This window comes from Lactuca sativa, chromosome 5 (assembly GCF_002870075.4).
Source record: "Lactuca sativa cultivar Salinas chromosome 5, Lsat_Salinas_v11, whole genome shotgun sequence".
NCBI lineage: Eukaryota > Viridiplantae > Streptophyta > Magnoliopsida > Asterales > Asteraceae > Lactuca > Lactuca sativa.
This window is the reverse complement of record NC_056627.2, coordinates 271,068,103-271,093,268: the sequence shown is the minus strand read 5'-3', so window position 1 is coordinate 271,093,268 and position 25,166 is coordinate 271,068,103. Positions and strand designations below refer to the sequence as shown.

The window sequence follows — 25,166 nt, the reverse complement described above, 5'->3', positions numbered from 1 at the left end:
AACAGTTAGTGTGTGTGTGTATATATATATATATATATATATATATATATATATATATATATATATATATATATATATATATATATATATATATATTCGACAAGAATTTTTTTTCGTAGGAAGGTAAAAAAATTTCAGCATATTTTGTCCCCCAAAAAAATAAATGAACCAATAGATGAATATAAAATATCATGTTTCACAAAAACAAATCCTAAAAAACATTTTGATGATTCATTTTTACGATGATTTTGTTGTTATTCACTAAAACTGTCATAAAAACGATTTTGTTATTAATTTACTTAAAATATAAATAATAAAAGTGTTTTTTTGAGAATATTTTCTTGTAATCATCTTACTTTTAAATCATCTAACGATTCATTTTTATGTTTGCTAAAAAAATATGTATATAAAAAAATTCTTACATCCCTATTAAAATTTTCTTTTTTATTTGATCTTGATTCTCTCTCTCTCTCTCTATCTCTCTCTTTCTTTATATATATATATATATATATATATATATATATATATATATATATATATATATATATATATATATATATATATATATGGCTAGGTTATTTTGTTTTCTTACATTTATTGTATGCTAGAATGCACCAATAGGAATTTAGTAAATTAAATAAATATAAATATTAAATGATTTCCATAATTATATGTATATTAAATGATATCCATAATTATAATTCTCTTTTTATGGAAATTAATTAAATCTATCATTAATGTCAGCAATAACATTTTTTCAGAATGAATTCACATCTAAGTTTTTATATATAAGTTCATATTTTGTTTCAGGACTAACTCACTTAAAATACAATAAAGTTGCATGAAATATGAAGAACGAGAGTGTCTCATTCTGCTTGAATACACTCTCATTCTTCTAAATATGAATTCATTCCGAAAGAATATTATTGTTGATATTAATGACGAATTTAATTAGTTTCCATAAAAATGAGTTATAAGTATGGATAGCATTTAATATACATATAATTATTGGTGCATTATAACACACAATAGATGTGAGAAATATTTGAACCTACCACCCTCTCTCTCTCTTTCTCTCTCTCTCTCTCTCTATATATATATATATATATATAGGATATAGATCCGGTAAGAAAATTTTTTTGGTAGGAAGGTAAGAAGTTTTTTTTCTATATATTTTTTTGACGAACAAAAGAAATGAATCACTAGATGATTCATTTGTAAGATGATTCACAAGAAAAAAATTCTTAAAAAAACATCTTTATGATTCATTTTTAAGTAAATTAAGAAAAAAATTCACTTTTGTGACAATTTTAATTAATAACAACAAAATCATTGTATAAATGAATCATCAAGATGTTTTTTTGATAATTTTTTCTTGTGAATAATCTTACAAATGAATCATTTAATGATTCATTTTGTTTGTTCGCGAAAAAAATATATAGAAAAAAAACTTCTTACCTTCTTACCAAAAATTTACTTCTTATTTGATCTTGATTATATATATATATATATATATATATATATATATATATATATATATATATAATTTGATGTTTTATAAATATGTAAAGGTAATTATGAAAGGTATATAAGGTTGTATATAATGTTTTTTTTTTAAATTAAATTTTATTTGGTTTAAATTTTGTAGTAAAATCTTTGGTTTTTATATAAATTATCGGTAAACTTTTAGATTTTAAATTAAAATATAATTATTTTTTGTTAACATCTATATTTTCTAATACAAAAGTAGAAAATTTGTTGTTTCACATTTTTTTTATAATTTATAATTTTTTTATACTCTTTAGAAATAACATATGTATTTTTCTATGATTTTATATTTAAATTAAAATTTTGTAAGTATCTTAAAATTAATATTATTAATAGATATTTTAAAATTCAAGATATTTATCATTAATTAAGTGATCTTGATATTTAGAAATAATCAATTATAAATAATTTTTTATTCTTCTCGTTTTGTTAATTTTTTTTTCTTCTTTTTATATCTTTATAAACATCCTTTTAAAATATTTTGATTATAATTATTATTTATATTATTTTAATTTATCAATCAACTAGTTTATATAAATAAAACAATTTAATTCTTGGATTTACGTGCCTACTTTTCCCATGCTTCCGTGCTTCTAGAAATACGTTATATATATACATACTTCCACACAAACACAAAGTGAACATCATTCAGCAAGAACCCAACAATGGCAAAACAAGAAGAGGTGATTCTACTGGATTTCTGGGCTGGCATGTATGGAATGAAGGTCAGGATCGCTCTTGCTGAAAAGGGTGTTTCATACGAATACAGAGAAGAGGATTTGAGGAACAAAAGCCAGCTTCTCTTGGAGATGAACCCGGTTCACAAGAAGGTTCCGGTTCTCATCCACAACGGCAAACCGATCTGCGAGTCAAGCACCATTGTTGAATATATCGATGAAGTCTGGAAAGACAAAGCTCCATTGTTTCCTTCTGATACTTATGGCAAAGCTCGTGCGAGGTTTTGGTCTGACTTTATTGATAAGAAGGTAACTTTTGACTCTTCCTGATTTTTCCCTTAATTTACTTTTAATATTTTATCTAGCACTTAACAGATTTTATTATTCAGGGTTGTAGTCATGTTGATTCGCCCTCTAGATAATTCCAAATATATTGATTTTGGTCCTCTCAAATCAATTGAAAGTGCGTTTTAACTAATTAATCAAGTAATTTTCAACCCAGATCTACATATTTCAGTTAAAAGCGAGTAAAATGGTCTTTAGATTATGGAATCTTTTTCTCAAACTTTGTCTACGGAAATGCAGATATTCCTGATTGGGAGGAATATGTGCATGACAATAGGGGAAGAACAAGAGGCATCCAGGAAAGAGTTCATAGATTGCCTGAAACTGATTGATGGAGAGCTTGGAGAGAAGCCTTACTTTGGAGGTGACAGTTTCGGGTATCTTGATCTGTCTTTGATCCCATTTTATTCAAGGTTTCATGCCTATAAAACCTACGGGGAATTTAACATAGAACAAGAGTTCCCAAAATTGTTCGCTTGGGCTAAAAGGTGCTTGCAGAACAAGGAGAGCGTATCTAACTCTCTTCCTGACCAACTAAAGGTCCATGGCTTTGTTCAACAGATGAGGAGGATACTTGGACTTGATCATGAGTAGAACTTTGAGGTATCAAAGCCAATAACAATATATATGGTTTTTAACACCCTTAATTAAATGTGTTTGTCACATATAAATAATGAAAGTCGTGTTTTCAGATACATTTGTTGCTAAGCTTACATTTTGCAATGTGTATTTTATGAATGGGATTGGTTACACATATTTGAAAATTTTGAATCTACTAAACAGCAACTGATGTTGGGGATGATGTAGTTCTTAAATTCTTGTAGTAGAAAGCTTAGAACGATCAGAAGTTTCTTCACCGACTTCGGTTTTTTAACTTGTAGTTATGGTATGCAGCTACACCATCAATGGCTGCATCAAGAACGTTGTTTTCGTTTGTTTAAAATAAAAGAAAAAAAACTAATATATATATATATATATATGAACACTCATATACAAGTAAAAAACAAAAAGGATAAACGATGTTCTTTTGGCTTAACTTTTGTTGTGAAGGAAGCACATCGGCTAATTGAAGCAAGAGACCAAGAGAAAGCTATGTATAAAAGATGAAGCCCAGTGAGGGATTAGTAAGCATGGCCTTTTGGCTAAGATCAAGTGTAGTGTCTGTTTTTATCAGGTTAATATTTGATATGTGGGCTTACTCGCAAAAACGTGGGCCTATTCCAAAAACGTGGGTATCAGGCTATCAGTCACCATTTTTAATTATTAGAATAGGCCAACTGAATTTTTAGTATCCGAAGAAAAAGAGTAAAACAGCTGTAGCCAACAGAGTATCAGCCACCATATTTAATTATTACTATGGGCTAACATTTCTACTCTCCATGTATATATATACACATGTGGGTGAAATAAAATATAAAAAAAGCGATTATGGCTTCTCTTGTATTGATTTTGTCTGAGCTTCTGAAACACCATGATGACGCTGAATTTGGCTACACATCATCTTCATCACGACCTTGTTTTTCCGGTGGGCCAGTGGCGGCGACTGGCGGTGGTGGTGGGTCGTGTGCTGCGGCAAAAAGGGTGACCGGAAAGTATCGCAGGATCGGGGAATATGATGTGATTGAAAAAGAACCTGAGTTTAGGGTTTGTGTTGAATTTGTTTGAATAACAATGCGTAAATACTTGTACATTATGCATTTTATTATGTATGTTAGTTTTTTTTTTTTTTTGGTAGCTAAATATTTGTAGTTTTACAGTTTATCAATTATGTTAATGATGCTTATACAAATATCTATATCAGCATATCTATTACTATACCTGCAATCACTTGAATAAAATCCAATTTTGATAAATCTTGCATATATTTGGATCCATTTAATTACATCTCTACAAGTTTATTCCAAATATTGTTTTTCAATAAATAATACCGTCATGCCCTTATCTTCTAAATTGACTGTTTTAACCCTACTAAGTTTATGAAATGATGCCTGTGTGTGTACAGGATGCAAGTGCAAATTTGTGCTTTAAATCCTTGTTTTCGACCATGAGCCTTAGATAATAAATGTTAGCACATAAAAAGATTTGTCTTATAAAGGATTATTATGTTTATATTCTTACAAATTCTAAAATTATATATCTCAAATTATAAAACTCACATGTATATCCAAACTCATAATTTAATTAGGTTTAAATTAATTTAATATTAAAAACATATCAAGAAACAAAATTTCATATGATTGTACTAAAATATCATCCCCAAATCAAAAGTTAGCATTAAACTAATTTAATTAAGATTAAACCTAATTAAACATTATAAAACTCCTTGGTGCCATTTCTTCCCCATCGAACCTTAAACCCAATTCTCCTCTTCTTCGTTATGCTAATCTGCTAATCATAGAAACAATTGTTTAATCTTATATTATTAAGACTGTATAAGATAATAATAAGAGGATGCAAAATGTAATTTTGTATCTTATATATACATACGATATAATCGTGAACAATAATACAATCATTACCAAGTTTATCTTGGGATCAGAGCCAACTTCTCTTGATCATCGACAACCCTAATTTACGACAACACCAAAGTTGTTCCCGGTGAATCATTTTCTTCTCTTTCTTACTCAACTTGGTTTCGGTCTTCAACCAACAACTCAACAATCACAAGCTTTCTTTACATCTCAAAATCAAAATAACCGAAGTCAAGGTCGCACCACCAACAATCGTGGTCGTGGACGTGGTCGTTTCTGTTGGGTTTTGAATGTATTGTAGAAATAGATTTCTTTTTAGTTGGACCCACTATTTGTGGTTCATTCCGATATATATATATATATATATATATATATATATATATATATATATATATAACCCCTTAACTTTCATTACTTTTCTATTATTTATATCTTTAATTGATTAATTCAAATTTTTACATTCGTTATATATTACATATAAATAATTATTATAAAATATATAATTATAATTTATGTATTATTCTTAAGTAGTTATACCATTAAATAAATAATACAAATATCTTCAGATAGATATTAATATTAAATATGTTACGTCGGAAAATTAAAAGATCAACTATAAACGATATTACATTCAAAATATACACTAAATTAGAATTTAAATTAAACATTAAATCATAATATTCGTAATGATATTTTTATTATCGTTTATTTGTAAATATGAGAAAATCTTAGTCCACAATGCCTAAAATGTATAGCATGAGTTGTCACTATTTGTGAAAACTCTATAATTATGTTATTTGTCTTTACTCAACTGCAAAAGCAAAAGTCTTCTGCACACTCAAATGTAACTGTTGATGAAAAATCATTAGAAGTAATTTAGTGAATTGTCAAATCATCTCACTTTTTTTGTATTATAAATTCTCTTTCTTGTAATCAATAGTTTTTCATCTCTTCCAACCTAATGAATTTCCCTCACAATTTTTGAACTTAAATCTTTCCTTCTTCTTTTTCTTCAACATTCGATTCATCCATAACAAGGTACATATTATTGGCTTTATGTCATATATTTAATAATAGAATTATCATATGTAGCATAGTCATTAATCGCTTTTTTAAATTCTGATTTATTTTGCAGTTAGATTTTGGCATATATCATTATGACTCTAGATCGTCTGTTTATGATTAATTTATATTAGGGTGGTAATATTAAATATGAGAATGGTATCATAAAGGGAGACCATTCAACTTTTTCTACTTTAAATATTGTTAGACACAAAATGGGGTATGAAGAATTTAAAGATTTATGTTATGCACATGTTGGAGTTGAAAAAGCATCACATGAGTTGAATATCTCATTATGCTATCAATTTGGAGGGCAATCCACCATTTCACGGGTCATAAGTGATTCAAGTCTAGACGTAATGTATTATTTGGCTGAGAATGTTGCAAATTATTGGGGTTAAGTTTTAATTGAAGTTGAAAATATAATGTCGCCTATAAGTACTAGTTTTGTAGATCTCCTTCAAAATTTTGAGGTTTTGGAGCCCAATCCATCAAATGTACCATTTCCTTTGCTTGTTGTGGTACATTTGAGGGAGATTGCGATGAAGCCAACTCATTATATAGTGAAGATACTAGTAGCGAGTCATTATGTGTTGGGAAAGATTCTAATGATGATGGTGTGTGTGAAACTCCAGTTATGAACTTTATGAGTGATGTTGGAGATATAGGAGACGGTGACATAGCCGGTTTGGAAGACCGCATTCACATAGATGTTTGGAAGGAGTCATAAAATAAAATAAGGTTAGGAATGCAATTTGAAAGTAAGTTGCAAGTAAAAAAAGGCAGTGACACTTTGGTCTATCAACCAAAATAAAGAGTTCAAAGTGTATGATAGTAAGCCTAACTTGTGGGAAGCAAAGTGTATGACTCTAAGAAATAAAGAAGAAAGTTCTGGTTGTGTGCACTGTACGCCCTGTTGTGCATGGTATGTTCGTGCAGTTAAGAAGAAAAATCAAAACATGTGGAAGATTACACGTTGGATGGATGCATACAATTGTTTTGGATCATGTACTAGCAATAATAAAAAATCTAAACTCTGCAACTATTGCCTTGTATATCCTCCATTCAATTGAAAAGGATGTTGCTTATCCAGTGAAACATATACAATCATATATTAAAAATAGTATGAATGTTGATGTTTCTTATGATAAGGCATGGCATGGTAGGCGAAAAGCCATAAAGAGTATTTATGGAACTTGGGAGAGTAACTTTGATAAGTTGCCCAAGTATATTGCAGCATTGCAGGCTTCAAATCCTGATACAATTGTGAAGTGGTTTCATTGTCCAAATAGTTCATCATCACATGTAGCGACATTCAAATATGTTTTTTTTGGGCTTTTGGACCCGCTATTGATGTGTTTCGTCTATGTCGGCCTGTTATTTTAGTAGATGGCTGCTATTTGAAGGGTTCATATAGAGGAAAAATGCTTGTTGCTATCACAAAAGATGCAAACAATAGCCTGTTACGTATGCTATCGTTGATGAATAGAGTTGACACAGTTGGGGTTGGTTATTTTTACCAACTCAGACATTTTGTTGTTCAAAACAAACAATTATGTGTTGTTTCAGACAGGCACAAAGGAATAATTCATGCAATGGAAAATCTACCAGAATGGAAAGAGCCATTAGCATACCATCGCTTTTGTCTTCGACACATTAGAAGTAATTTCATGCAAAGGTACAAGAATGTGCGTCTTGAAAAGCTTTGTTGGTCTATTAGTAGCACCACACAAAGAAGAAAGTTTGTTATGTATATGAATGAAATAAAAAATATCAATCTTGAAGCATGACAATATTTAAAGGAAATTAAAAGAAGTCAATGGTGTTTTTTATATGATGACAATCGTTGATGGGATTTCTTGACAACAAATATCTCTGAGAGTCTGAACAATGCACTTCGCGGAGCAAGACAGTTACCGATCAGGGCGTGTATTGAACTTACATTCAATAGAACTGTACAAATTTTTACAAAGTACAGTGATATTGCAATGAATTGCAATGCACCTCTACCATCATGTATGTGGCGTCTCTTTCGAAAATGAGAAACTTGTGCACAAAGCCATACATTAACCGAGTTTGACTATAGTGAAGGTGTCTACAAAATTGTCACAAAGTTACATATAAATGGCAAAAGAGGAAATACATACACTGTCCATTATTTTCAACAAACATGCACATATGGTAAGTGGCAAATGGAAAGATTTCCATGAACCAGAGGCACCTCTACCATCATCACCAAATTGTCGAGGACCACGAAGGGTGTTGATGCAATTTGGGTGATTGTGGATCGGTTGACGAAGAGCGCTCACTTCCTTGCTGTTAGTAAGAGCTCTTCTGTAGAGAGGCTGGCAGAGATATATGTGAGAGAGGTGGTGTCGTGACATGGAGTGCCAATCTCGATTGTGTCAGACCGAGATGTACGTTACACTTCCAGGTTCTAGACGAAGTTCCATGAGGAGTTAGGTACGAGATTGCACTTAAGTACTGCTTACCACCCACAGACGGATGGACAGAGTGAGCGGACGATTCAGACGCTCGAGGATATGCTTAGAGCATGTGTTATGGACTTCAGTGGAAGTTGGGACACATACATACCTTTGGATGAGTTTTCTTACAACAACAGCCACCATTCGAGTATTGGTACGCCTCCCTTTGAGCTTTTATATGGGAGGAGGTGCCGAACTCCCATTTGTTGGGGATAGGTAGGGCAGCGAGTGATGGGTAGCACTAAGATAGTGCTTAAGATGACTGAGCAGATTCAGCAGGTCAGACAGAGGTTACTGACAGCCCAGAGCCGCCAGAAGAGATATGCGGATAGGCGGCGATCCGAGCTTGAGTTCCAGGTTGGAGACTTTGTACTCCTGATGGTATCTCCTTGGAAAGGAGTTATCTAATTCAGGAAGAGGGGCAAGTTGGGGCCCCGATACATTAGTCCTTTCAGGGTGACCGCTAGAGTGGGCAAGGTAGCGTACTGTTTAGAGCTACCTGCGGAGTTGAGCCAGATCCATGATACTTTCCATGTATCCCAGTTGAGGAAGTGTATAGCTGATGAGACGGCAGTAGTGCCGCTAGAGGATATCCAGGTGGATGCGAGCCTGAATTACATTGAGAGGCCGATCGCGATCTTGGATCGGAAGATCAAGGTTGTGACGAACAAGGAGGTGCCTCTGGTTCAAGTCCAGTGGCAACATCGGAGAGGGTCCGAGCTGACTTGGGAGCCGGAGTTGGAGATGCGGGAGCAGCATCCAGAATTATTTGCAGAGTGAGACTTCGAGGGCGAAGTTTGATTCTAGTGGGGGAGAATTGTAACATCCAGAAATCAGGTATAACTATTTAATCCCTCTTCTTTTTCAAGTTGTCAAAACTAGCCCATGGAAGAGAAGTGTAGCAAATGGGTACGTTGGGCGTACCAAAGAGTACGCTGCGCGTACTCATGAGCGTCATTTTAACGCGAACACTACCTAGTACGCTGGGTGTACCATAGTGTACGTTGGGCGTACTGGGCTCAGTCAAGAAACCCTCAATGGGGAATGAGCACTATAAAAGGAACATTATGGCCTCCTTTTCAGCCACCATTTTCAGAGAGTGAAACCCTAAAAGAGCTAACCTTCATTTTAGAGCTTGTGTGTGTGTGTGTGTTTGAGCTTGATAAAAAAAGGGCCATTGTAGAAGCTAGAGTTGGAGTGCAAGCCTTGGATTTGAGCTTTGTAGAGGTTGGAGCATCATTTGGAGGTAAAAAGCTCAAAGCTTTCTTAACTTTTTTGGATTTGTGCATTATGAACCATTTTTAAGGTTTTTGTCCCAAAGATGGAGACTTTATGAGTAAATGGTCTCCATAGGCCTTGATTTGCCCCATTTCAGTATAAAATGTGTTGTAGATCCATAAAAATCCAATCTTGGACATTAAGATTAAGTCATGCATGAGTTAAGGGATTAATGGGAAAGAGGATAAGTGTTTGAAGTGATTGGTGGCCTTTACAGCCATGCAAAGGCTTAAAGGTTTCGACTGTATGGATTAAGAGATAGTAGAGTGACTAGATCTGAGATATGGGCTTGTATCTTAATCGATTTAGACCTAAATCATTAAGAGCATGAAATTGAGACTTACGTTGGGCGTAAATCTCAGAACGCACAACGTAGGGGTTGAGATCCCCGATTCTGGATAGCCGAGGTACCCCCCCCCCCCCCCCCCCCCCCCCCGGTACAGAGTTGGTACGCCCCGCGTACTGCTCTCTGTTGACTTTCGTTGACTTTTAGGGTTTGGTAAACAATTGGACATTTGGATCATTAGAGGGGTAAAATGGTCTTTTCCCCTTCTGAGGGATTATAGGAAGGTATTAATCAAGACTTTGAGAGTCGTTATTAATTAGAAGTAATTACTTTATGTGATTAGGCGGAGGCTAGATTAGTATTCGAGTTCGAGATTATCCGAGTTACTCAAGGTGAGTCTTCTCACTATACTTTACCTAGAGTGGTATCTATGTGTAGACCGGAGGGTCTTATATGTTATGTGTATGTTTGAGATTATGTGTATTGTGATATATGTATGCTATGTGATATATAGACCGGACCAGAGAGTCCAACGACTTATGAGGCCATAGGGTCCTCGATCCGACCGGACTGGAGGGTCCAACGAGCTACAGGACTGGAGGGTCCCGCTGAGACACATTGACTGGAGGGTCATACCGAGTTATAGCCTCGAGTGGCTTATGTGTTGTATGTGGCATTTTGGGGAACTCACTAAGCATTTATGCTTACCGTGTTATGTGATATGTGTTTCAGGTACTAACGAGGATCGCGGGAAGGCGCCGACATGTTTGTACACACTGACAGATGATTTTGTATTTGAGATTCTGATATGTTTTACCGTGATAACATTTGATACACTTGAGTTTTGAGATGATTTGTATGAGATATGTTATGTTTGAAAAATGAAAAATTGTTTTAAATTTTTACGTCGTTACAAAAATAGTTTAGGAAAGTACAAGGTTGTAATAAGAAAAAAATGGAAGTATAATGCAATAGCCAACACCGAAAAAATTGAAATCATATTTTAATATTTCTTGCATTTGTCCTGTGATGCTTAGAAGTAGAATGTTGTAATACATATCAATAGTAGGAGAGAATACATTCCAAGAAGCCAAAAATACATATAGGACATTTACTATATAATATGTAATTGTATTCTCTGGGTAATTAAGATCATCAACAGTTGAGATTGTTGTTAGCAACTATAGTAGCAAAAGATTAATGCTGATATTTCTTGCATTTAACCCTATTTTCATTTAATAAAACGATATTTAACTTAAATATGCGTGCTTAAACTAATAAGTTTGACAATAGGATATACCTTTATCTAGTTCAATGCTGAGAGTTTCAACCCACTCATATCCAAAACCTTCATACACTTGCCAATATATTTTCCATTCTTTTTTGTTGCAGCTGGCTATAATGAATTCAACAACTAAAAATTAACATCTTAAAAGTCGAAGTAAACTCATAAAATAAAACCACGCCAGTCTCACCAAAATCATGATCGCGATATTCATTAATTTGAATGTGTGATTGCACATAATAATGGATCTGCAAGATATAATATAGAACTAGGCGAATCCCCGCGCGTTGCGCGAAAATAGAATTATATAGTTAAAATAATATTTTTTACCAAATTATTATTTAATATTTCTACTTTGAAACAAAATGTTAGTAGTAAAGCAAACATATAGTTAACATATATATTAGTTTTATTAAACATTGTAGTTTAACTTTTAAGTCATTGTGATATATACAAATATTTGATAATTTTATAAACCGTTTAAAATTGTGTAAATTATATATCAAATAAATGATAATATAACGGGTAATAAAACGTATGAACAAAAATATGAATTGCAACTTTTAGTAACATAAAAATAGAAAAACATCTATTATAACATTTGTATTAAAAATATATATATATATATACAATGAATAATAAAAAATATGAAAAATAAACATTATAACTTTTAATAACATAAAAACACTAAAACATCTATTATAACATTTATATTAACTCTTCATATTTAAATCACAAATCACTTTAAATACATTAATATTTTTAATGAGCAAAATTTTACAACCTTATAAAAGAAAGGAAAATAAAAAGTTATTAGTGATTACTAATTAATAATCATAAGTTAAAAACTCTTGAGTTGTAACTAATAAATATATATAAATTAGAGAACTCTTGAGTTTTAGTGTGCGTTTCAAATGAATGTGGTACTTGGAAATGTATATTTATTATTATTATTATTATTATTATTATTATTATTATTATTATTATTATTATATTCGTCTAAATAATTGGTTTTGATGCATCATTTTAATCTCTTCAATTACTAGACATAAAGATATTTAATTATAAATTTATAACATACATAGGTGCATATACATGTTAAACAAATCACATATAATATATATATTTTCGTAAATGTGATATGTAATTGTTGTCGTAGTAATATGGATAAATTACTTTTATATGAAGAACATATCATGATAAGTCTATTATAATTACATATCAAACGTTCAAAATTATGTTATCTTTTAAATATTGTCTTTTAAATATGTTGTGTAGGATAACCCAACAAAAAAATAATAGAAAATAAACATAATCAAAATAGAAAAACTACAATCAAATAAATAAGAACATTGAGTGGTTGTATGTATAAATAAAGATGTTACATAAAGATACATTTAAATCAAAAGAAAAAACTAACATTTGTCAACTTTGCTCAAACAAAAAAACCTATATCCATTCTATGAATCTTCTTTCTTCATTTAACACCATTCAACCATAGAAACTTGATAACAATTTTTCACTAACCTGCAATCACAATATTTTTCTTGAAAAAGAAGAATCAGAAAGATATTCGAAGCAAAACATTGATGTTTGGAGAGTCACATTCAAGATTGAGTAATACACATAAATCACATATAAAGATTAAATGAGAAACTGAATATAAAGAAAGAATAGAAAAGCTTCATTTGTTTTGGTTGAAAGAAAAAATCATATTACAATTACCATCGATGCGACATAACTCATTTCTTCAAATCATCATATTTGGATCGTGAATGCTTCAACTATATGAAAACTTTTGAATCACAATATCTTCAAATCCTTCTTACATGTAAGATTTTATATAACACAAAAGACACAAAAGATTGACCTTTTTATAGTAAACTTTTCACTAAATGCTAATTAAACATAATATAAGTTATAAAACTTTTGAGTGTTAAATCATAATTAAGAAAACTTTTGAGTTGCATTAGTTAAAAAAAAGGTTTCAAATGAATGTGGTTTGAGAAAGTTAAAAAAAAGGGTTTCAAATGCATGAGATTTAAGAAAAAATGCTAGCTTTATAAGTATGTATGACAAGTCACAACACATGGAACCACTTGTTGTTTCATACTAAAATCTACAAGAGCATTTCATTAGATTTAATGCTAAATGTAAAAAGTTGTGATATTAATAGATACCTTTCCAAACTTAGCAACCACCTTGACAGCTACTACACTAGTCCCATAAAGATTTCCAACATTGGCATGTATTGCATCTGAGCATGACCAAGTTCTCTGTATCTCTTTCTCTCATAAAAGCATTTATTGAATCTAATTTTCTAAGAAATAATTTCAAAATGTTATTTAAATAACATTATTTACTACTCTAGGAAAGAATTACAAATTTACAATAAGTTAAATTACATTAATAAATTACATTAATTTCTCATCGATATACCTATATAACATGAACAAAAAGAAGATCAAAAACCTTCAAGTAGAAGTAATCTCAAACATAAACGGTTTAAAGAACCTTTAGATATCAAATAACTTTATTAAAGATTTCCCAAAACAATTGAACTTACAATTTTATGACTTCTAGAATTTGATTCTATTAGCAATTATCCTCAGGATACAAAAGAAAAAAAATTAAGAAAGACAAACAATTATTATCAAAATTACCTCCTCATGAGATATTGTTCTTATGTAGTTGATATCCTCCATCCTTTTTTTTTGTGTAATTCAAACCCTTCTTAAAGCCACCAATTTGATCATGAACAGAAAAGGTAAGGATCGAAATCTAAGTAAAAAATAAATAAAGAATGTCAATGAGACAATACATTGAACACGTTATATGTACTTACAAACCACAAAATGAATCATCAGTAAACAACTAAACAAATAGAGAGAAGAAATTGAGTGACGATGAAGATTTGGCAATGAACCAAAAACCACTAGAAGAAGGCCAATTGAAGAAATTGAAAACCTCAACAAATTAATCGACAAAAAAATGGATTGAAGAAAAGATGAAGAGAATTATCAATTAACAAGGAATTCTTGTACCTTCTTAACAGAATTTGCAAGGAAGGAGGGGTGATTGGGAAGACGAGATGATACACTCATGGTCGCGGTGAAGAGGAGAGAAGTGTGTGTATGTGGTTCCAGTTCTGGAATTAGAACTGCCTTAAGTGGTTCCGGTTCCGGTTCCTAAAGTTATGGAACCGCCAAGGCGGTTCCGGTTCTAATTCTCATTTTTTTCGGAACCGCTACCCACTAGGTACCTGCCGAAACCGGTTTATATATATATATATATATATATATATATATATATATATATATATATATATATATATAAGTATTTCATATAAATATGTGTGTTACTTAGACCGGTTTAGAATATATTGGTCCGATTCTGTCCCTCTTTGGTCCAAATTGATTCGATTTGGATCGAACTAAGTTGCAATTTTATCGACAAAAGTTAACAGAGTTAATGTAACCGGGTTACCTGCTCCCGGAACCGGAACCGCCGGTTCTAGGACTAGTTCCAAAAATTTAAGAACCGCCTAAGTGGTTCCGGTTCCGGTTCTAACGTTCTAGGAACCGCCAGTTTCGGTTCCGGTTTCTCGCCAAATAAGGCGGGTACCCGCCTATGCTCATCCCTAAGTCTGACGATTAAAAGAGGAAAAAAAAAGTCACGCCAAATTATTTCATAAAAAACCTGCACAATAATTACTAAAACCACATATATTGCGGATCCTTTAACAACCGTAATACATTTACCCGTATCCCATTTGCCGTTTTCTAGTAGTGCCGTGTGTCATATAATTATCTTTTATATGACTTTTCTTTGAATTCCAGTCATTGATGAAATGAAACATATAACAAATTCATAGTTGAATATTTTATTGATGTTTGTTATCTTTTTCATGGTGTTAACAATTTAATATTTTTTATTAATTGGCAATTGCATTGTATTGTTGTGTTATTAGTTTTGTAATTTTGTCTGCTATATAACGTGTTTGTATTCTTATGTGTAGGACCAAAATTTTGTAAAAAATAATCACTGCTCTTGCAAAGCTACTTTAAGATATACAATTTCAATGATAATAATGGATCTAGTTCATCAAGAATCGATCAGTCGACAGTCGACAGTCGACATCGGATTGACCTTGTGGAAATATCGCTTAGTTGGTGAATGTATAGAATAAGTGAGACTTGATGCGTCAATGTCTTTGAATTTAACTTTTTTTTTTTAATAATTGTAGGGCCCTCTTTTTTGGTATGGATCGACCCTGAACCCAGAACGCGTGGCTCACGATTTTTACGAATATATCATACAAACTTCCTCATAAACTGATAAACACGTAGTGAATATACCTGCAACAACCCAACAATGGTGAAAGAAGAAGAGGTGATTCTACTGAACTTATGGGCAAGCATGTATGGGATGAAGGTCATGATCGCACTTGCCGAGAAGGGTGTTTCATATGAGTACAGAGAAGAAGATTTCAGGAACAAGAGTCAGCTTCTCTTGAAGATGAACCCGGTTCACAAGAAATTTCCGGTTCTCATCCACAACGGCAAACCGATCTGCGAGTCAAACATCATTGTTGAATATATCGATGAAGTCTGGAAAGATAAAGCTCCATTGTTTCCTTCTGATACTTACGACAAAGCTCATGCGAGGTTTTGGGCTGACTTTATTGATAAGAAGGTAACTTTTGACCTTTCTTGATTTTTTTTTATATACTGCTATTATATTTGCCAGGGTTTATAGTTTGACGTTTTCAAGACGATTGTAAACAATTTACTTTTGGTTATCCTAAATCTTTTGAACATGTGTTTTGACTAATTTTCAACCCAGATCTACATATATATTTCATTATAAAACAATTCAGAAATCATGCGGCGATTTCCAGTGATTGTAAGGTGTTAAAGGCAGTTCAAGAACTTGTAATTGAAAAAATCACAAGATGGCCATTAATTACTCATGAAGAATGTTTTGGGTGTTTTCTAGTTTTGATTTCATTTCTTAACATAAACAACTCAAACCCCATTTGGTTTAATTTGGGTATAACTTTGCATGCGGGATTCTTTCTTTCTTTCTTGAATTCATGACTACATATTCAAGAAATGCACTTCCTATCAAACAAGTCAGTGTTGTTGAAATCTTGTATTCAAGGGAAATGGTCTTAGATTATCGAATCTTTTGTCTAACATTGTATAAGGAAATGTAGATATACCAAATTGGGTGGAAGTTGTACACAAGAAAAGGGGAAGAACATGAGGCAGCAAGGAAAGAGTTCATGGATTCCCTTAAACTGATTGAAGGAGAGCTTGGAGACAAGCCTTACTTTGGAGGTGACAGTTTCGGGTATCTTGATCTGTCTTTCATCCCATTTCATTCATGGTTTCATGCCTATGAAACATATGGGAAATTGAACATACAACAAAACTTCCCAAAATTGATTGCTTGGGGTAAAAGGTGCTTTCAGAACAAGAAGAGTGTGTCTAACACTCTTCCTGATTCGCTAAAGGTCCTTGCTTTTGTTCAAAACTTTAGGAAAATATTTAAACTCGGTGAATAGAATTTTGAGGTATCAAAGCCATTATGGTTTTGTTAACACTTGGATTTGTGTTGTTGATAATTTTGCTTTCTTGATAGAAAACACTTGGATGTGTTTGTCTCGTATGAATAATGAAAGTTGTGTTTTCAGATGCATTTCTTGGTATGCTTACATTTTGCAATATGTATCAATTTAATATATATGGAAATGGTTACATATTTGTGAGATTTGAATCCACTAAACAGAAGCTGGTGTTGGGGTTTTCTGTGGGAGTCAGCATGATCGCGACAGAAGAGGAGGAAGGTTATAAGGAGGGAGGGAAAGATGATGGCTAGGGCGAGCTATGGTTCTATACTTCTATACCATAAAGGTTTGTATAACTGCTTAACTTTCTCATTAATCCAAGTGTGGATTTATGGCTTTAAATATGACAAATTCACAATACTTCAAGGACCATATGTGTAAAAGTGGAGTTGGTGGCCTAAATTCAATCTGCTGTGAACGTGTCTTGTGGTTGGCAGCCTCTTTGACAAAAGTAGGGTAGTGACTCAAATTTACCCATACTTTCTCTTTCTTCTTTGTTAAAAATTACAGCTGCATTATTACATAATAAATGGATATGGTGACTTTGTCACAAGAAACAGAAAGTGCTTTAATATATGGGTGCTAAATTGACATCCCTTACATATGTGGTGAATGGATAACCGGGGAAATATAGTTGAGTTCCCAAATTTTTAATTAATCGTAGAAAGAAAGGGAGAGGAGGGATACTTGGCATAATAACAAAGTTGTTTACCCATACTAGTTATTTTCATTAGGAATATAAAGCAGATAAGTTTTCACAGTTTTACAAATTTGCATACAAAATGTCTCATACTCGTAACATTTATAACATTTTTGTCAAGTTTTATGAATCTACGTAGCATACATGCCATTAACGTCGTGGAAAAGAAACGGGTGATAGTAGTTGAGTAAAGAGTCAATATACATTATTGATTATTTGTTAAGAACGTGTGGTTGTAATATCGGTTATAAACTTATAGCAATGATAAAATAATAATATTATTATTTTGTTTGGTTTAAATAGTTTCACCTAGCACAATATCATTGATAATAGATAAGATATAGACGTTTTTGTGTGTCTATAATTTTACCAATATTTAGTATTTTAAATTTTAAATATGATTATAAGAACTACACGGTCCAAATGTGTATTTAAAAGATATAGATTCGGTGAGTTTTAAGATTAGGACTCATTTGATCCGTTTTCAGTGTAGTCAAGTCGAGAGTTAGTAATATATGGTTATCTCCATGAAGTTGTGTTTCTTGTGGGATGGAAGTTACAGAGATTAAATCAAACAAGTAAAGTAAAGGAAGCACAGCATTCATATCCCACATCGACTGAATGAAGGAAGCAGGGAAGAGTGAGATGAGTATAAAGGAGGAAGCCCAGTGAGGGAATAAGCATACCTTTCTCGGCCTTTTGGCTAAGATCAAGTGTAGTATCTGTTCTTATCAGTTTAATATCTGATATGTGGGCCATCGGCCCACTAGATATTAATCTTATTTTTTATGGGGGAAGGCCCGTTACAGTAGCTTGCTGCTGGGGTTCTTCATGTGTCGCCTTGGTCTTACACTACAGCCAAGGCCCGGCGTATCCCTCCAATCCATAAGTTTTAAATGTTTTGTTTTTTGAATCTGTTAGCTGTGATTCTGATAATTCCCATGAATTTGTTACAATTGGTGTTTTATCGATTCTAACAGCTTATGGCTAAGAACAGCAATAGGACACTATTTTAAAGAGAAGATCAAACCTCTTATATATTATGGGTTTTTTTGCCTTATACAATAGTTACACATACATACGCTCTGGACCCAAAAAGATTATTAGATTCATATTAATTCGTTTTTTCACCATATGGAGTACTGGCTGGATGTTGACCCACCCAAAAATATTAGATTCATGAGTGGGTTCAATCATCCCCATGATTACAATCTCGTTTGATGCAACCATGTTTCTTTGGTGTTACAAGTATGAGAGATCCAATGCTAAAAAAAATTTATTTTCGAAAAACCACCTAATACCTTTCACAAATCTAAATATAAAAATAGGTTTAACTATTTAAATATATTTTTATAATCACGCTGTTACGCATTAAGGTCTGGACCCAAATAGATCATACTGACATTCATTCTTCACCAAGTGGAGTGGTTGGACTTGGACTCAAAAAGAGATAAGATTATGATCATTGATACGGATGATTGCAATTGTTGAGATCACGACCTACACCTCGATTGGATCCTTATAACGATGCCACCATGTTTCTTGTGGTTAGAAATGGAAATACTTATAGGATGGGTACTTGGGTAGGGTTGAAAAGGAATTTAGGTTATAACTTTCGGTCCAAATGTGTCACGTCTTAGCACCTTTTCTACTCAATTCTTCTTTTTATAAGTACTTAATTTATCTGCAGATGATCTAAAAAATTATAGCATTAAAAGAATAATTTAATTTTGTTGAATAAAACAATCCAAGATCTTGTCAACATTCGATAACACTTTCAACGATATTCAATCCGATTCTTCCCTCTTATCCTTATAGGAATAATTTAGTTTTAGCCATTTGATCTCTTGTTGATAATATACAATATGATTACTTGAAGGTCCATGATGTTAGAGTTTGGCAAAAATATACTAAAGTTCCACACCAGTATACTCATGCAGACATTGCATTGCAATCACGTCCTCAAGCTAAACAAAATAAGACGAAGAGGCAAGAGACCAAGAACATAATTCCCCAACAAAAGATGCCATGTGGTTTAATAAACACGAAAGACACACAGCAACATTTGGTTGAAAAATTATTAATGGATCAATTTAAATGTAACATTCAAATGTGTGTAGCCATGATATAGGCATCAAAAGTTGGGTCCACCTACAACTACTTAACGAGTTAACGATGTTGAAGAAACTTTCATCAACATAAGGAATGCTAATATGAAGCTGCATCTAGCTAAATACTACCTTCAGAGTAGAAGATGATCATTTTTTAATTATTATGCGACCAAAGAAGGTATCAAACATAATCCGAAGAAAATAGAAGACTTACATGGAACACTTGTACCAAAAAACCTTAAATACATGCAATGTTAAATTGGAAAATCAACAACCTTTGGTGGCTTCATCGACAAATCAACAAAAAAACTTCTCCCTTTTTTTCTAGACACCGGAAGAAATTGTTAAGAAAATTTACTTTAAATGGACTCCTAATCGCAAGGTGGCTCTTCGCTTACCTATCGCTAGTCGAAAGCTCCATCCATGAGTAAGAACTTGCTAGCTTCCAGCCGCTCTTCCTGTTACCATGGCCAAAGAGGTGCCTTAAAATTCACAATTGCGGTATGTTATCTGCTTCTATCAAAAGCCTTCATCATCTGCTTGTAAGTTGCTTCCATGCGTGACTACGCCATGGTTACACTCGTGACATAAGAAAGTAGTAAATGATTATGCGTTAACATTCTCAAAATCATGTTAATGAAATTTGTATTATGCATATTCCATGCATATATGTCATCTAAAAGTATCATTATATCCTATTTCACATCATCATGTACATATTTACCTATAAAACTCGTACTTCAACAAATACAAAAGGCATAAACATACCACATGACCGTTTGATAAGTTACACAAAAATTTGGACTTACAAAGATGCTCGAGGTCTCTAATTGTCATGTCGTCGTTAATTTTTTTTTTTCTTTCATACCATTTTTGTGAACTTGGATATGTTAGCCTAATAAGATTACGAGCTTTATTTTGTGTTGGGTCTTATGTTGGCCCATTCGCCAGAAAAGCCTAATTAGTTAGTCTATATATTTTGTCTTTTCCTTTCATTGTATCTTGTACCTCTCATTTGATAATAATATAAAACCCTAGCCATTTTATGTCTTGATAGTTTATATGGTATCAGAGCTCAATTTGAAAATTTTCACAATTTTGGGAATGGTTTTCTTGCTCGTTTCTGTATTCTGTTTGATTTGATTCGTCCATTTCATCGATTTCGAGGGTTTCGTTTTGTCTGTTGGTTTTGTTGATTTAGAGATCTTGATTGTTGTTGTTGCTACGCGTATTTACTGTTGTTTAGGTTATTCTCGTTTGACAGATATTGGAAATACGTCCCCGATGGATGATTCTCTTCAGTGCATTAGTATCCAAATCGATGGCAAGAACTATGCGTATTGGAGTTATGTTATGAAATTTTTTTTGCAAGGAAAGACTATGTGGGGGATTGTTACGAGTGATCAGAAGAAACCAACAGACGAGAAGGCTGATAATTATGCAACCTTACTGGATTCATAGGATATTGATAACTCCAAGATCATTACTTGGATTAATAATTCTATTATCCACTCTATTGATACTCAGTTGGCAAAATATGACACAACAGTGGAGGTTTGGTATCACTTGGTTAGGCTGTATACTTAGTTTAACTTTGCAAAGCAGTATCAGTTAGAGTTTGATATTCGAGCCCTCCAGCAGAACAATCTCAGTGTTTAGGAATTTTATGCAACTATGTTGGATTTGTGGGATCAGTTGGCTCTTACAAAACTGATGTATTGAAGGCTTTTAAGCCTTATATTGATAGAAGGGAAGAGCAACGTTTGATTCAGTCTTAATGACATTACGTTCAGATTTTGAAGGCTTGCATGGATTAATCTTGCATCACACACCTCTTACTACTGTTGATTTAATTGTTCATGAGTTGATTGCTGAAGAAAATCGTATCAAGTCCCATGCTGACAAAGGTCCCAAGACAACCACTCCTTTTGTCTTTGTTGTTCCAGAACGACCTTAGTGTTCAAACCAGAATCGTCCAAAAGTTGCATTTGATGAGTGTGCTTTTTGTAAAAAGAAGAACCATTGGAAGGCAAATTGTACTTTTTTGACAAGCAAGGAAAATCAGTAGCAACAACAAACGAGATCACCTGCACAGTCTCAGCCTTCACAGCGGAACAAGTCTTATGGACAGTCATGTTCCTCGTTTCCATCTTTTAGGCCACCACAGTACGTTGCTGTTGCACCTTCAGTTGAGAATGAAACAAATTTTACACCACCACCAACCTTGGATCCGTAGATTGTTGAGCAGTTCAGACAGTTCCTTGCAGCCAATCCAATTGCCATGTCAGCTTCCATGTCTCATTCAGTTCTGTCTTCATCCAACATGTCAGGTATTCCTTCATCCTTGTGGATATTGGATTTCGGTGCATGTCATCACATGTCACTATATGTGTCATCTTTTGCTTCATTATCTTCTCATACACTTGTCTCTGTTATGTTTGCTAGTGCTACACCCATGTTAGTAGAAGGATTTGGTTCTATTGTCACTCATTATATATCTTTAACAGATACGAATTACATTCCCACACTTGCTTTGAATCTTGCATCGGTCAATCAGTTGTGTAAATATGGTTGTTGGGTCTTCTTTTTTTGATTCATTCTGTTGTGTACAAGACATTCGGTCTCGAAGGGTGATTAGGATAGGCCGTAGACTTAGGGAGCTCTATGTTTTAGAGCAACTACATGTTGTTGATGTTGCTGCATCTAGTGTTGATTTGCCATCTGGTGGCATTGTGCATTAGTAAAAGCAGATTTTTTATTTTTTTATTTTTTTATTTTTTTTTATTTTTGGCATTCTCATTTGGGACATGTGTCAGCGTCTCGTTTATAGTTTTTGGTTTCCACTGGTGTGTTAGGTTCTTTGAAATTGATGATATTTCTAATTGGTGTGGTTATAAACTGGGATTTTTTTTGCTTTACCGTTTAATAAAAGTTTCACTCGTTTTGTTGCTCCTTTTGATATCGTGCATTCTGATGTGCGGGGTCCATCTCCGATCACCTCTAAATTAGGAGCTAACTATTATGTTTCATTCATTGATGATTACACTCGTTATACGCGGGTTTATTTTATGATATGCATGTCTGATTTTTTCACCATCTATAGTGAATTTAGAGCTCTTGTCAAGACTTAAAACTTTGTTGTCATAAAATGTTTTCGGTGTGATTTGGGAGCAGAATTTACCTCTAATAACTTTAAACAATTATTGCCATCTGGTGGCATTGTGCATTAGTTATCTTGTACATATACTCTTTAGCAGAATGGTGTTACAGAAAGAAAACATTGAAATCTCCTAGAAACTGAAAGATCATCCTTACTACTTTCTGCTTAAGTTCCCAATATGTTTTGGGTAGAATCTATTCATATTGCCATTTACATTATTAATCGCATTCCTAGTACATACACTTTGGGGAAGTCTCCTTATGAAATGTTGTTTGGACAACTTCCCGATTATTCTTCATTACAAGTGTTTGGGTGTACATGTTTTATCTTGAAGCCTCATGTAGAGAGAGATAAGTTGTCTTCAAAATCAGATCTTTGTGTTTTTATGGGATATGGTATTGGTTAGAAAGGTTATCGGTGCTACGATCCGTTAAATCAAAAACTGTATGTCTCTCATAATGTCACTTTTTTTGGATCATATTCCGTTCTATAGCTTTCCTGTTCAGTCACATGATGCAACCCGAGAGGAGCTTCATAGTAATGATCCGTTTAGCATTGACATTGATGATACGCCACCTGTCATTGATCAACTACCTCCTACTGATCCACCACCTACTGATCCACTACCTATCACAGATCCTCTGCCTGCAGATCATCAAGACCCCCCCTTCACCGAAGCCTTATCATAATAAGAAGTCCACAAAGCTTCCTGACTTTTTCTATTCCTCTTATTCAACAGTGTTTTCGTCCTTATTGATAATGTACATTGTCTCTCTAAGCCAACATCCTACAAAGAGGTCGTTTCTGATCCCCGTTGCTGCTCTTTATCAGACTCATACATGGGATCTGGTTCCGCTTCCGGCCGAAAAGCACACGATTGGTTGTCTTTGGATATATAAAATCAAAACAAATTCTGATGGACCCTTTGAGCGTTATAAAGCTTGAATTGTTTCGAAGGGGTATACACAAAAGTATGGTATGGATTGTGAGGAGACGTTTGTTCCTATTGCAAAAATGATGATTTTTTGCACCTTGATTGCAGTTTTTTCCAGAATACGTTCTTGAATGGTGATCTTCATGAGAAAGTATACATGTCTCCTCACCCGGTATTGCTCACCAACTAGGTGAGGTTTGTCGACTCCGGAAGGCACTATATGGCCTTAAACATGCCCCTCATGCTTGGTTTGAGAAATTTTCAATGGTGATTACTTCTCTTGGTTTTCAACCAAGTAACCATGACTCAGCTCCATTTGTTCGATGTACGAATATATGTCGAATTATTCTTTTCTTATATGTCGATGACATGATTATTACCGGTGATGATCATGATGCTATAGAGCCTTTAAAGCATGATTTGGCTTACTGTTTTGCTATGAAAGACTTGGGTTTGCTACGTTATTTATTGGGGATTGAAGTTGCATTCTAAAAGAATAAAATCGAGTAAAATAACAAATTATGTTAGAATTAAAAATGAATTAAGTAAAAAAATCAGAATTGAAAATTAAAAGAATCAATATCCCTTAAAATATGAAATTTTCATTAATTAAACATGTGTTTCCTAATTTAAACACATGTCTCCTAATTTAAAGATAGGTAAATCATTTACTTAAAGTAACTAAAACCATTAGTCCTTCTCTCTCTCTCTCTCTCTCTCTCTCTCTCTTTATATATATATATATATATATATATATATATATATATATATATATATATATATATATATATATATATATATATATATATACTAGGTGTGAGACCCATGTATTGCATGGGTTTATTTAAAAAAAATTAAATTTAAAATTTTAACAATTTGAAAATTTTGAATTTATAAGAAAAATGAGAATTTTTTTGAATTATTAAAATTAATGAGGCTTTAATGTATTGAATACATTACATATATAAACCCTTTTAATAAATACCTTACATATATATTACCTTATATATTAAATGTAGAACTTTAATTTAATAAAATAAAAAATACAATAAAATGACAAGTGGAAAATAGAAAATTTAAAAATTTTAGAAAATGTCATGTGTCTAAATGAATGAGAAGAGGACATGTGACAAAAAAAACCTTCATTTAATATAGTGTATATATATATATATATATATATATATATATATA

At 32.7% G+C, this 25,166-nt stretch overlaps 2 protein-coding genes, 1 non-coding gene and 1 pseudogene across 3 annotated transcripts; all 4 read left to right on the top strand.

Moving 5' to 3' along the window:
• Nucleotides 1-2,011: 2,011 nt before the first annotated feature.
• LOC111912436 (probable glutathione S-transferase) lies at nt 2,012-3,324 on the top strand. The gene is made up of 2 exons (XM_023908170.3): nt 2,012-2,534; nt 2,811-3,324. Exons 1-2 carry the CDS (start codon nt 2,214-2,216, stop codon nt 3,162-3,164), a joined length of 675 nt encoding a protein of 224 aa, XP_023763938.1. The 5' UTR covers nt 2,012-2,213; the 3' UTR covers nt 3,165-3,324.
• A 367-nt stretch (nt 3,325-3,691) lies between these two features.
• Nucleotides 3,692-3,794, top strand: LOC111912495 (U2 spliceosomal RNA; annotated as a pseudogene).
• An 11,945-nt stretch (nt 3,795-15,739) lies between these two features.
• Nucleotides 15,740-17,141, top strand: LOC111912467 (probable glutathione S-transferase). Its single transcript, XM_023908203.3, has 2 exons — nt 15,740-16,133; nt 16,657-17,141. The coding sequence occupies exons 1-2, from the start codon at nt 15,813-15,815 to the stop codon at nt 17,005-17,007; spliced, it is 672 nt and encodes a 223-aa protein (XP_023763971.1). The 5' UTR covers nt 15,740-15,812; the 3' UTR covers nt 17,008-17,141.
• A 1,311-nt stretch (nt 17,142-18,452) lies between these two features.
• Nucleotides 18,453-18,649, top strand: LOC111912500 (U2 spliceosomal RNA). The gene has a single exon (XR_002857180.1). It is a non-coding gene; the product is annotated as a U2 spliceosomal RNA (small nuclear RNA).
• The last annotated feature ends 6,517 nt before the right edge of the window (nt 18,650-25,166 follow it).